The 14,098-nt window shown below is 39.1% G+C and overlaps 1 protein-coding gene across 2 annotated transcripts in view; it reads right to left on the bottom strand.

The window, feature by feature from the left end:
• The window catches only part of LGSN (lengsin, lens protein with glutamine synthetase domain), a 136,194-nt gene extending 125,008 nt beyond the window's left edge, over positions 1-11,186 (bottom strand). Inside the window, exon 1 of one of the 2 annotated variants that reach the window (XM_047734542.1) lies at positions 10,795-11,186. In XM_047734542.1, coding sequence (XP_047590498.1) covers positions 10,795-10,896 — 102 coding nt within the window. In that variant the 5' untranslated portion in view covers positions 10,897-11,186. Of the gene's footprint in view, positions 1-10,791 lie in introns of both variants that reach the window. The other variant, XM_047734548.1, reaches the window with a different exon arrangement.
• Between the last annotated feature and the right edge of the window lie 2,912 nt (positions 11,187-14,098).

The following is a 14,098-nucleotide window of genomic DNA, read 5'->3' as shown; positions in this document are numbered from 1 at the left end:
CTAAGATGCTGGGTGTAGTTCCGAGAAAGAAGCTTAGTGGGGCCACTCTCACTGTTAGGGTTCATGCTGCCTCTATAACCCCTCATTGAAAAACAAACGCTAAATGCAATTTGCGCTTTGCACCCTTTTTTGTAAAAATGAAACCCCTCTTGAGATTTCTTTCAGTTAGCAAAAACAGGTACTAATATAGATCTTTAATGAAAGTGAAGTAGTGTAAGGCAAACTTTTAAAAGGTTGGGGGAATACCTGAATAACAAAGTTATAAAGGAACATGGATTATAAAATCAATTCATAGGATAGTTTAATATCAATGAATATTCTTGCTCTACAAAATTAATTTTTCATGGAATGCTGTCAATATGCTAAAAACATAAGAGCTTTGGAGCACCGGGCTGGCTCAGACAGTGGAGTATGCGATGCTTGATCTCAGGGTTGTGAGTTCGAGACCCACTTTGGGGGCAGAGATTCCTTAAAACTTAAAAAAAAAAAATTTAAAAAAAGACTTACATAAGAGCTTTATTTTTCATACTTATACAATTTAAGATTCTGCTATAAGTATGTCTAACTAGCCAGGAATAAGGTTTCTCTTTAATTCAAAAACAAAGTTTATATTTTATTTTTAAAAATATAAAAATTATCAAGAAAACGCCATCTGTTCCTTTTGTTGTTGGACTGACCACTGGGTTTTACTTCAGGGGAAAACCATGGGGGAGCCCTGAATGGCTCAGTAGTTTGAGCATCTGGCACTTGATTTCAGTTCAGGTCATGAACCAAACTGGGATCGCAGGTTTGAGCCCTTCCTCAGGCTCCATGCTCAGCAGGGAGCCTGCTTGAGCATTCTCTCTCCCTCTCCCTCTATTCCTCCACCCACTCACTCATGTACTCTCTCTCTTTCTCACTCTCTCTCTCTCTCTGTCAAATAAATAAATCTTTTTTAAAAAATGGTATGACACTTTCTTGCATATAATCCGTTATATAAGAAAATACTCCAACTTGTGCAGAAGTTTCAATCAAAAGTAAAATACTTGGTCTCACTTACAGTTAGACAACAGTTGTACCCTTTTCCCATCTGTTTTCACTAGTCATCTGTATAAGGCTGAGAGTGGGTGGGCAATTGGAGGAAAGTGAAGAAGGACAGTATCTGAATAAGAATGTACGATACCTACCTCCACAAAAAAAACCAGACCATTTCCAGTCAAGAAAAGACATAGGGAAAGAAAATTCTTTCATCCAGTTGTTAAGCCTAACCTTTACCCATACCCCAACCAGAGTTAGGAACTTTGTCACACAGAAGGGTCCTTCTCCTCTCTGACCTTAACACAGGCGAAGTGCTCCTGGCTGGAAGCTGAGAGGCGAGTTCTAGCCTAGGGACATTTCAGGGCTGGGGACGATGAAGTCAGCCCTCCAGTTCCAGCAATTCCTACTGAAACTGGGAGACGCTAGGTCTTTTCCCAAAAACACACCAAAGCTGAACTCCAAAAGAGGTCCTAAAGTGATCAATAAATTCCTTCAGAACCCTCTCCAACCCTCCACTGAAAAAATGAATTGGAGGACCTTTTCCTCTATTTCAACCAAATCTAAGCCAATTGTTATTAAATCTGAATGGACAGAAGACATAAAAGAGGAGTTAAAATGGTTTTGTAAATAATGAAGAACTTCCTGAGCATGGTACAAGGATTTCCAATTGCAGTAGATGTGTTGATGATAAATTGCCTTTAAACTGAATTTCTGCAAGGGTCATGCACAAGAGTGGACTCCCAGTGTAATTCATATGTGCTCAGTTGCCATTCCATTTCAACTCCAAATTCGTGTCCAAGACTTCGGCATCATCTTCCCTACATTTTCCTCCTTCTACCTTCTACCTCACCTTCTCTCCCCTTACCAAGTATGCTCATATTTCTTAAAATACTGTTCAGTGAAGGTGGGCATGTGGATAGCTTCCCTGCAGCGAGACACACCTATCTCTGCATTGAGTATAGAGGCTAATGAGTTCAAAGTGATCTCAATAAATGCGTCACCCTCCAGCCCCTCCTTTCAAACAGCTGTTATATGAGCTTATGCTACACTTAATTTATTAGCCTAAGACAATTTAATTGCATCGTTTCTACAAAATAGAACATGTTATTCATAGTAACTACATGCTAATTCCTTTGAAAACTTCAGTAATTATACAGTGACTTTGCAGCTCCCAACAATGGTGCGATTAACTGGGGTTCCATGTTTGAAGCTGGGAGCAAGCTCAGCACCGAGGTAGACAGAGTTCTGACAGGTTTGTGTGTCAAAGGACATTTTACTATCCAAACTTTGTTCCCCCAGAACTTTGCTTCTTTTTTTTTTTTAATTTTTTATAAACATATAATATATTTTTATCCCCAGGGGTACAGGTCTGTGAATCGCCAGGTTTACACACTTCACAACACTCACCATAGCACATACCCTCCCCAATGTCCATAATCCCACCCCCGCCTCTCCCAACCCCCCTCCCCCCATCAACCCTCAGTTCGTTTTGTGAGATTAAGAGTCACTTATGGTTTGTCTCCCTCCCAATCCCATCTTGTTTCATTTACTCTTCTCCTACCCCCTTAACCCCCCATGTTGCATCTCCTCTCCCTCATATCAGGGAGATCATATGATAGTTGTCTTTCTCCGATTGAGAACTTTGCTTCTTTATGAATGCTAGAGGGTTTGCACACAGCCCCGCTGAGGTAGGAGGGGCTGTTGCAGCAGCAGCAGCCTTGACATTTAAGACAACCGCACAGAGGCAGCAAACCTTTCCCAGGCACAGAACAGAGTGTACTCCCCAAAGACAGTATCTATGGTTGCCCAGTAAATACACATCTATAAAAAGTTCAGTAAACACACAGGTTTAATGACTTGAGTTTTATGTCTAAAGACAACTTTAAAATCACACTTCAGAACGACTACTTTGTGAGAAATGATTGCACTTTTAAAGATGTTTGAAGGTGTGTGGCCTTGAGGATTCTGTCTCATAAAGCTAGGAAAGAAGTGTCATTTTTGCCTGAAGCTCTGATGTGGCTTTGAATGTCACGTTTTACAGAATATTCTGCTTTGGGTTATGTTTATGAAGTGCCCTTAATTAACATTTCTCCAGTGTCTTACGGGCTTTGCTTTCTTCTCCCCAAACTCCTTTTCAACTTCTCCAGCTTTGATGAGGAAATTGGTATGTTTTATCGTCACATTTTTCCCCCGAAATATATGCTTTGGTTGGTTCCTTCAACAGAAATGAGTCTTAGGAAAGTGAGGTCACAAGGACTTCCTGTGAGTTTAAAATAAAAAGTGTTTTCATTATAAAACCAAGGGAAAGTAAAGGAAATACAAAATTGTAGAATACAATGATTTTCCAGAACGTAGATATCTCACCCAGGTTTAATAAAATGCAATCGGCTATCTGATTCTTCTACAAAGCCCTTCCTTCTTCCCCCACCTGTTTTCCCCAACTCCTCAAATTGGATAAGAGAAATATTCATTAGATTTCAACCCTGAGAGTTTGGGGTTGGCACCTCTATAGGACCCTCTTCTCTCTGTTTTCAGTCTAATAACTTGGTTTCTGGTATTTAATCCAAGTGTGGAAACATTCAGACCATCCCCTGTGACACTAAATCATTCTGTACATCTGATCTCAGGTCTCTTTTGAGGAAGGCAACCCCCCCTCTCCTGAGGAGGAGACTCCCCCCTTGCCTCTACGATAACATGGACCCCCCACCCAGCCCCAGCCATCTCCTCCTGCCCTCATTTCTTGTAAAGCCAAATCGTGAGCCTGGTGGCCGGGCATGTCTGAGCCCCATGAACGATCATTGCTTCTGATTCAGATATCAGTTCTTTGATGACTCATTTCCAAGTGGCCCCTGGGAAAGGTTTCTAAAGTTCTATAAGCCATGGTTTTATAAAACCAAAATTGCCTTTCAGAGGCAGATTGAATTTCCAACAATGGAAAAGGTAAGTCACTGTATTTCAGTCTCCCTTGGAGTAGGGAGAGTGAACGAACCATCGCCACGTTTCCTTGGATCCCCATATTTATCCAAAAGCAGTGGTCTACAGCAATTTGTCATTATGTATTCACTAAGTCTCAAAGCAAAATAGGAAGAGTAAGCAGAATAGATACACGGAACCAAGAGAGGAGTAAAAGAATCATAGAAATTAAGAGAAATAGTAAAACGTATCAAGAGCACATGTTTCTATGGTTCAAAATTCTGATTTTAATTGTAGATACATATTTGAAGTTATTGGAGAATTGGCATCCCACCAATTACTGAAAGTCCCATCACCTAATTTCTGAAGAGAAATAGTGTTAGAGAATTTTTGAATCGTCTACACTACTTCTAAAGAAAAGGTATGTTATAGGCAAAAACTTTAACCTTGCTTTATCCTTTGAAATTCTATGGAGTCTGTTAAGCTGGTTTAGTATTTCATTCAGAGTCTACTAACCACCTGACATTCCATTGTATTTGTTAATATCAGTAGAGGAATGCTCTGAGGCAAGATACATGCGGGAAGAACATTAGCTACTGGTTTCAATATTAATAATTCCTATGTTTATAAGTTTGTCTTATTTTAGTAAATGTTAAAATATGCATTTTAAGCTTTTGAAGGTCAAAGTAGAGAGTTTTCATAATTGATAACCTTTTTAATAACAAAGTTAATTCATTGTCTACTATTTACAAAGCACTGTACTAGACACCTTGTGAAATATATTGAATTTTCACTTATCACAAGTTCAATAAAAACCAATTATGATGATGGCTTGTGTTTATTGAGCACATACAAATGCCAGGTTTTGCATTAAGAATTCACATGGATTATATCATTCAATTTTCACATTAACCCAAAAAAGCACTAATTTATCCCCATTTTATAGAGAGGAGATGACATTCATAGAAGCTGGGCAACTTTCCCAACATCTCAAGTTAGCAAGTAGCAGAGCAGAGATTCTTCTGCTCCCCAGAGCCTATGCACTGACAACACTGTTACAGATGCGCCCCCTCTTGTCAAAGGTACTTCAGTCTACTGAGAGGATTAGTATAAGGATCAAAGGGAAAATCTAATAAATACTGCACACACCTGAAAAATACGCATACAAATTATTAAATCAGTAAAGGATTGCATGTATGTTTACAAAGTGGGAAACTCACAGGTAATGTCATGTGACTGCTCTTGTACTAATTTTATGGTTATTTAACCCATATTGTTGTTTGGCATTTTACGTGCAGATGAATCCTTTAGCTAGTTTCTGACCTTACCAGGGAAAGACTGTGTTTTCTATTTTAGGAATCCGCCATAACACTTAGTACAATGACATGCACATAGTAGGTCCTTTACAAATACTTGTATAATGAAGGAGGGTAGGAATTATAGGCAAGTAAAATAATTTTGCATCTGGCTGTGTGGAGTGACAATACACAAGGGGTAACAGTAGCTTAAGTGAAATGGCAAATGCCTGGAGCAGAAACATGAAAAAGATGCGTAGAGTCAGAAAGTGGGTTATAAAATAAGCAACATTAATGGAGCACTTACTGTTCGAAGTGCTTTAGAGGTATTAAGCCATTTACTCTTTACAACGATCCTGTAAGGTAGGTACTTACCCTTATTCCCACTTTATAGATGAAGCACATAGAGATAACTAACTTAACATCACCCAGGCAGGAAGTGGTTGCCTCAAGAACTCATGTCATTTTGTCCTGTCCTTGCCCCCAAATAGAGGATCTGAGAATACTTGGAGCATCCACATGGGTGCTAAAACTAAAGGAGATCAATGACGCCAAGGTTACAGCAGAGACTTTTGACTGGAATGTCAGAAAGTTCTACCACTAGCTAACAGAGAGAAAGTTGGAATGGAAAAAGCAAAGAGGGAAAATGAGCAGTTGCGCTATTTTCCCACAGTCACCTTAAGTAGTCTTCAGAATGTTCCCAAAAGGGCATCTTAGAAAAGGAGCCTGACCTGGAGAAAGTGGGGTGGGTGGGGAGTCTAATAATGATAAAAAGAACTACTACAACAGACCTTTGTATAGGCCTTCATATTTTGTGGGAATTGTGTTTAGTGAGGTAATTGACATACATTCTAAATTCAGTGACTGAATAGGGTGTCTACCCATATACGAAGTTATATGATAAATTGTTTCACTATTCTTCACAGTTTTATAAAAGCTGTTATGTTCCTTGTTTTGGAGAGGAAAAAACTGAGATGTCCCTAAAGAGATGTCCAAGCTGGGGCATGTGGGTGGCTCAGTGGGTTAAGCCTCTGCCTTCGGCTCATGGAGGTCATGATCTCAGGGTCCTGAGATTGAGCCCTGCATTGGGATCTCTGCTCAGTGGGGATCCTGCTCCCTCCCCTCAGCTTCCCCCCATCCCCCCACCCAAGCCTGCCTCTCTGCCTACTTGTGATCTCTGTCTGTCAAATAAATAAAATCTTCAGGAAAAAAAAAAGAGAGAGAGAGAGAGATGTCCAAGCAGAGGCAAAGCCTGGTCTGGCTCATCATGTAGATCTCAGTTTAAAAGAAACCCAGTCAGAGCAGCCTTCCCTAACTGGCAAAACAAACTTAAGTCACCCTCACTCCAACCTCATCACTCTTCATCTCATCTTTTATTGTCTTTGACAACAGAACGTTCATCCCTCTTATGGCTTATCTCTACATTGTGTCTATTTTCTATTTGCTCCCCCTGGAATATAAGCTCTATGACATTAGGTCTGGAGTCAGTCTCCATCTCTAATCTTTACCTATATGATGTCTGGCAAGCAGTAGACATTCACTTGGGGTTCGTCACGGAAATGAACGAAATCCAAATCCCCAAAGTCTGTAGTCTCATCACTGACAGAGGACATGTTGGTTGAAAAAGCGCAGGACAGTGGAGCAATGCATTCCTGTGGTTCCTCCCCTTCCCACTGTTCTGGCTCTGAGATAACTGCTAATTTACAAGAGTTAATGTGGGCAGGGAATGAAAGAAAACGGGAATTAATTGGGGGACTTTATGGGAAACTCTTCCCAACAGTGAAAAGTGGTTTTGGATTGAGTAATGCCGGGAAGATTGTAGGGTAACTGAGATGTAGAAAGCAAATGGGATAGCAGCAGTATACCAAAAGGTCATTTGGTGCTTATCTGAGTTTACACTGAGTTTCCATTAATAAGTTAAATAAACTATTATCAGCTCCTACCTAAAACAAGTGCTTTATCAAAAAATTCCCATTAAATGTAACATCCTTAGAGTTTTTGTCCACATCCTCTCTATTCTTTTAGGATTTTTTTTTTTAAATGTGTAAAAGTCAAGTGACTCTACTTGGTGCACATATTGTTTCTGGAATGTTTCCTACCACATCCGAAGATAAATCAGTTCTGGTTTGCTTGCTAAGTTAGTGATCTCTCCATGTCCTGTATATATCCACAATGCATGGAATTTTCCTTTAAACATTTAAATCATAATAATTTTCACACGCATAATTTTTCTCTCATTGGAAAAGAACATTGGGAACTTACATAAAAGCCAAAAAGAAGGCAAGAAAAAAATAGAACATGGTCAGTGGGTTCTGTACCAGTTCTCCTAGTTCTAGCACTGAGCAGCTGTGTTATGTCAGACAAGAAATCCTATACGGGAGTCTATAAAATGGAGAGAAGAGTAATCCCTAATTTATAGAATTGTGAGAATTAAATAAACCATGTCTAGCAAATAGTAATAGCTCAAAATTTAGCTACCTTATCACGTAACATACGATCCCTAAAAAGCTATCCAGCAGCTATGAATAGAGTTTAAGGGCCTTTCAAGCCCTCCTACTCCTTTAAGTAGAGTCTTTGGATTATAGAGAAGCAGTCCTCTCTTTCCATGGCATTGGAACAAAAGAGATTTCTCTACTGCTTCAAGTACATCAAAAATCTTCATCACTGCTGCTAAAATTTCCAGTTCAGCATTTTCTCCAGATACTGGCTCTCTCTGTACCACCTGTGAGACATCTAGTCCTGTCTTTTATGCAGTTTAAAGCCTTCCACCACTGGGGCACCGGGGTGGCTCCATCCATTAAGCATCTGCCTTTGGCTCAGGTCATGATCTCAGGGTCCTGGGATCGAGGTGCACATTAGGCTCCCTACTCAGCAGGGACTCTGCTTCTCCCTCTCTCAGCTCATGCTCTCTCTAACTCTCTCAAATAAATAAATAAAATCTTTAAAAGTAAAAAAATAAAGCCTCCCACTACTAAGACACCTTTAGGCTCTGTGCAACCTGACCAGTCCAACCACCTCATCATGGTGGCCAAGAGGTAGACAGAGTAGAAAGGAGGATTATATTTGGATCTAGCAGCAAGAAGAAATTTGGTTATCTTCATATGTCTAATTTATGTTGAGTCTGGGAACTAGAAACCATATGTCAGAGACTCATGCAACCAGATGTCCAAGTTCTTGGTCTTCGGAGTAGATATTTACAAATCTGGGTAATGATCATTTAAGCTTCCATATAAGTATAATTCTATACTTTTGCAAGTGTACATCACTTCTTTAAATTCTTGGGGATCCAGGAATTGGATCCCTCAGAGTTGGAGATCCATCTCTGAGGAAGACATATTCCTCAAATCCACTCTTCTGGTTTTCCCTCATTGCTTCAGACAACCATTCTGCTCCCCAACACTGCAGATCACTTTAATAAGCCAGTGTTGCCTACCCAAATTTTCCTGTTACTTGTTGACAGAGGCCCCTTCCTAAGCCTGCAAAACACAGCTAAAATCAAGCAGTAGCATTCAATGAAACTTACTGAAGATTTGAAGATATAAAGGGAAATTTTAATGAAAAAAAAAAGAGAGAATATGATCTATAAAGCAGCCATTTCTGATCCAAAGGAGGCAGTGGCTGAGAAATGTGGTTGAGAGCATGGGTTCGAGAAATAGCCTGGGCGAAGGAGTGAGCCGTGACAACTTATTTAAAATCTAGGTGTCTCCGAGGGCAACCACCACACAAAAATACCTTGAAAACTGAGTCACTCTAAGTATTACTTAGACTTCTTCCTGATGTTTATTTAATAGGCACTTGATAACTGTTTATTATTATTGCTGTTGTTATTATCATTACTGTTTGTGACTCTCTAGTGCTCAGCCTGTGAACATACTCTAAGGACTAACCTACCTCCTGTGATACCCCGATGTCATTTCTCTTCCCCAAATCCAAATCTCCAATGTTGTCTGAGATTCAGAGATTGAAGAAAAATCATTTTTTCCCCTCAATAAGCTAATCTGTCCTCTGCCCAGAAGAAAGGCAACTGTATTATTACATAGATCAGTTAAGATCTGTATTAGGTCCTCCAATAATGGAACAAGATTTATTTTATTTTATTTATTTATTTATTTATTTATTTATTTATTTATTTTTGCGAGAGAGAACCATACACACACTGGAGGGGGCGGGGACGGGGAGAGAGAGATTCAAGCAGACTTCCTGCTGAGCATGAAGCCTGACCTGGGGCTCAATCTCACAACCCTGAGATCATGACCTGAGCCAAAACCAGAAGTCGGATAACTAACTTGACTCTGTCACCCAGGTGCCCATGGAATAGGATTTATATTTTGCCCGGCAAACCATGGTTCCATTAAAGTGCTTTCTCACCAAAGGGGTATCATCCCTGGTGTAACTGGAGTCAAAAAAGACAATAAAATTTAAAAATGCATAATTACTAATTAAGAGGAATGCTCTGGGCAAAAATAGTCAAGGGACCTACTTCAGAGTATTGGTTTAGGAAAGGGCTTTTTGAAGAGAGGCATTTAGAGAGACCTAAAGAGTGAGAAGGAACCAGATGGGCAAAGGGTGGAAAGAATATCATTGCATGCAGAACAACATTCTCCCTTTCTTCTTTCCAATTTTGTGTTTTGATAATCATCACGCATACCTTTAGGGAATGTTGATTCCCCTGGAGTTGCTTTCCTTCTACTGATGACCTGAGTAAGAGTTGGTTTTAACCAATCAATGTAACGCTATGCTAATTTCCCCAGTGATCGGTTTTCGGGTGGATGTGAGACTATATTCTGGCAAATGAATATGATAGAGGGCTTCTGTAAGAGCACTACTTCTTTTTAGAAGGAGAAAACTAGAGAGGAGAGCTCACTGTCACCACCCCTTCACTCTTCTTGCCTTCAATGTAGCAGTGATGCACGGAGCTTTGGCAGCTATTTTAAGAACACGAAGCAATAAGCAAATATGCTACGTGTGCTGAGTAAAAAAGTACAAACAAGATGTATCCTTGATGAACTTATTGAGTCATTGGAAAGCCCTGAAGTCTGCTCCCAGACTTTTCTAGTATGAGAAAAATAGAGGGCTCTTCTTTTAAGTAATTGTTAGATTTTTCTATTTGCCCCTGAAAACATTCCTGATATAGTAAAGCAGTGGCACGATCAAATTTCAAAGAAGATCATTCTTCAGGAAGATCCTGCTCTTTGAGGGACCTTTTAAGAAGATTTTAGTGCTATGTGGAAAATTAGACCACTTATTAAACATTGCTACGAGGCGTGCCTCGGTGGTACAGTTGGTTAAAGCCTCTGACCCTTGGTTTCAGCTCAGGTTGTGATCTCAGAGTGGTGAACTCAAGCCTCGCATCCCACTCCACACTCAGCACCGAGGCTGCTTAAATCTCCTTCCTCACACTGCCTGTCCCTGCATCCCCCACCACACTCCTGAGCGCACTCTCTCTCTCTCTCTCTCACATAAATAAATAAAAATAAATACACATTACTGTAAATATTCTATGCTGAGTAGAGTTTATGTCACAAATTCATAATTACACAGACTTATCAGAAAAAGGGAGACTTACCACCTTAAAATGAGAGCAAATTTTCTCCTTCAATAGAGGTATTTTTGCAGAAGTGTTAGCTTTTCTAAGAGAAAGCTGAGTTAAGTCTTGGTGAAATTGTCCCATTAGACTCCATTCAATCTTTTCTTTATGCTAACTGGTGACCTATTAGGTCAATAATTCTCAAAGTCCATTTGTAATAAAAAGATTACAATATTTGATATTCTATGGCTCAGTCTATTTTACATAATTTCTGTGAGAATGAAATTCAGACATAGGATACAAATAAGCTTTCATTTCCATTGCCAAATAAAAAAGCACATGGAAAAAAAAGAAAGGTAATAAAATACAGTAAGTCTGTTGATAAAGAGGATTATACCTGATGGCCCTTAATAATAATGATACAGATGGAATGTGACAAGCAATCAGGCCTGCACTTTTTTTTTAATTTGATACATCAAGACATTCTTCCCACACAAGTCATGAGTGTTGCTGAACCTTCAAAGGGAAAAATAAATAAATCCTGAACTTTGGATCCTATTAAGTCCCATCTGACTAAACTCACTATTCAATTCTCACTTCTAGAAGGATTTGAGTCAAATCAAGTTCCATATCCCTGAAATTTTATGCCTCTATTCCTAATAATACAGCCCTAGCAAGAAAATGTCTGTGGGATTTAAATAATGAGGAAAAAGTGGTAATCAGGAAATACCTCCAGCTAGAATAAGACATACAGTCTTATCTGTCAATGGCAATCAATGAATCAATCAATTAATGTCAGACATTTTTAAAAACATGTTGTCATCTATTTCATATTTTTACCATGAGGTAATTATCAAAAATATATTTCCTAGTGTTTTTTATTGTTCAACATTGCATATTTTTTCGTTTGTTTTTTTTCTCTATAAAATCATTGTAATTATCATTAATAAATATTTTCTAAAGGCTTTTTAAAATTTTTTATTTAAATAATTAAGTATGGCATTACTTTGGCTATGGTCCCATACCACTTTCTTAGAGCAATAAATTCAACTTTTCTTTAACCTGCCTGATTGCTAAGGTACACTTTCTGAATGAGTCAGAGTTCTATAGATGCAAACAACAGAAATAGCCTCCAGTTAATTTATACAAAGAAAACTGATTGAAATATATCAGGCCTCATTATCAGTAGTAAGGCTAAAGAACCATACTGGGAAATGTGCAGAGCCAAGCTATCCCCACTGGTGCAGGATCTGGGGATGACAGGAATAGTATCATGGTGGCAGAAATCTAGCTCCTCACTCCTACATCAGATGAATTCCTACATTTTCTCTGCCTTTAATCTCCTAACCAGGATTTAAATTCCAGGGGATAAGTGTTTGATTGACCTAATTTTAATCATATATTCAAATTTGGTTAAGAAAGGAGTAGCATCCTGGAGTACAACCCCACCATGCTGAGGTAATAATAATAGTATAATAATTATAATAATACAATTATTAGACATGTGGTGTTAAGAAGGGGAAATGAAGCTGGCCAGTCACAAATTTAAAGGGTGCGTGGATGGCTAGGTTGTTAAGCATCTGCCTTCGGCTCAGGTCATGATCCCAGGGTTCAAGCTCCGCATGGGGCTCTCTGCTTGGCAGGAAGCCTGCTTCTCCCTCTCCCACTCCCCCCCGCTTGTGTTCCCTCTCTCGCTGTATCTCTCTCTCTGTCAAATAAATAAAATCTTTAAAAACAAACAAACAAACAAATTTAAGATGCCTAATATGCCATCCTTTACCATTTTCTGTAAATTGTCTTACGTATTTTCAACTGGTTAAATGAAAATAATTCTTTGCAGCCATTCTGAAAACCCAGGACGCTCCTTATCATATGCTTGATAACCTCAGTCACTGAAGTAAAAGCGGAGCTAAGCTGATTTTATTCAAGTTGGAGTTACAAGTCATGGAGAGTTCTAAGGTTCATGATACAGTCAGTTCACTAACGGAGTTATCTCCCCATTGTTGAGTGGCTACAGAATCAGCTGATTTGATGAGGAAGTGGTTTGTTGCACATCATGTTCAGTGTGAAAAATATAAATGATGTCACCCAAATGAATATGATCAACTGTGCTTCGTTTCCCTTTCACATCGCCACCTAGTCAGTCATCACCACAGACATGGCCTTCTTTCTCTTCTTTGCTGTCCTATGTTATCCAGAATGCCCACCCCAGCCCACATTTCAACTCTCTCTGTTGCTTCCTTGCTCCTGCTGGTAACTTGCTTTCTGCACTTTAGGAATATCTATCCCCCACCCAAGCATGATGAAGTGAGCTCAAGAAACAATGTTACTATGTTTTTCCCTAACTTCTGCTGCTACTGCTGCTTCTTTTTTTTTTTTTTAAGTAGGTTCCATGCCCAATGTGGGGCTTGAACTCACAACTCTGAGATCAAGAGTCACATGTTCTACTGACTGAGCCAGTTAGGTGCCCCCACTTCTCTATCTTCTTAGTAAGCAAATCTTAAGGAACATGGTTGCCAGTTGTTTAACAGTTTCAGACTTACCAAGGAGCAGAGTGGGAGAAATACTTTAAAAGGTAATTACATTCTTTGCTGAGGTTTTTGGCAGAGTTGACAGTATTGAGAAATAGTCAAATTCAATCTGTGAAGTAATTTTGAGAAAAAAAATAGAAATTTTGATTACATATTGATTTTTCTTAGGATAAGGAGAATGAGATAGCTTCTTGTTTTGTTGATGAGATAATTTTCTTTTCCAGTCTGTTCATAGATAGGTTTCTATCTCTGATTGCTAGTCCAATTATCTCATAAATGGTTGAGTTAGAGAGATTTTCAGAGAAGTATACTTGAAAGTTATCAGAAATAATTTGGACAAGCTTCTCTTCATTTTCATCCTCAGACGATGGAAATAGTCCTAAGAATACTTTGAGCCATCACTAGATGTATATCATTGCTTGGGCAGAACATGTATAATTTGGCTGGGGAGTCTGAATTGCCCAGAAATATTTCACTGAACTTTTCAAGAGTCTCATTTCCCTCAAAGCTGAGACCAAAGTTCATGTCATACTACCTTCATTAGTATCCATGCAATCCCAGAGAAAGGGGAGCGAAAGAACAGAACAGTAAGGAAAGTAAGATGAGACAACCAATACAAGGATGACTTACCAGGACAATCTTCCAGTTTTGCTTCTTCCAAGATCCCGACAAAGCAGACAAGCCATTCCTGTCTGCCCCAGAATCTGGATATATCTACAGCTCCATACATTTTTCTCTCTCCACAAGAAGTTAACGGCCATTCATACTACTCATAACACTGCCTATAGGGAGAAATTTCCTTTCAAGAAATTTCA

This window comes from Lutra lutra, chromosome 6 (assembly GCF_902655055.1).
Source record: "Lutra lutra chromosome 6, mLutLut1.2, whole genome shotgun sequence".
NCBI lineage: Eukaryota > Metazoa > Chordata > Mammalia > Carnivora > Mustelidae > Lutra > Lutra lutra.
This window is presented reverse-complemented; position numbering and strand designations above follow the sequence as displayed.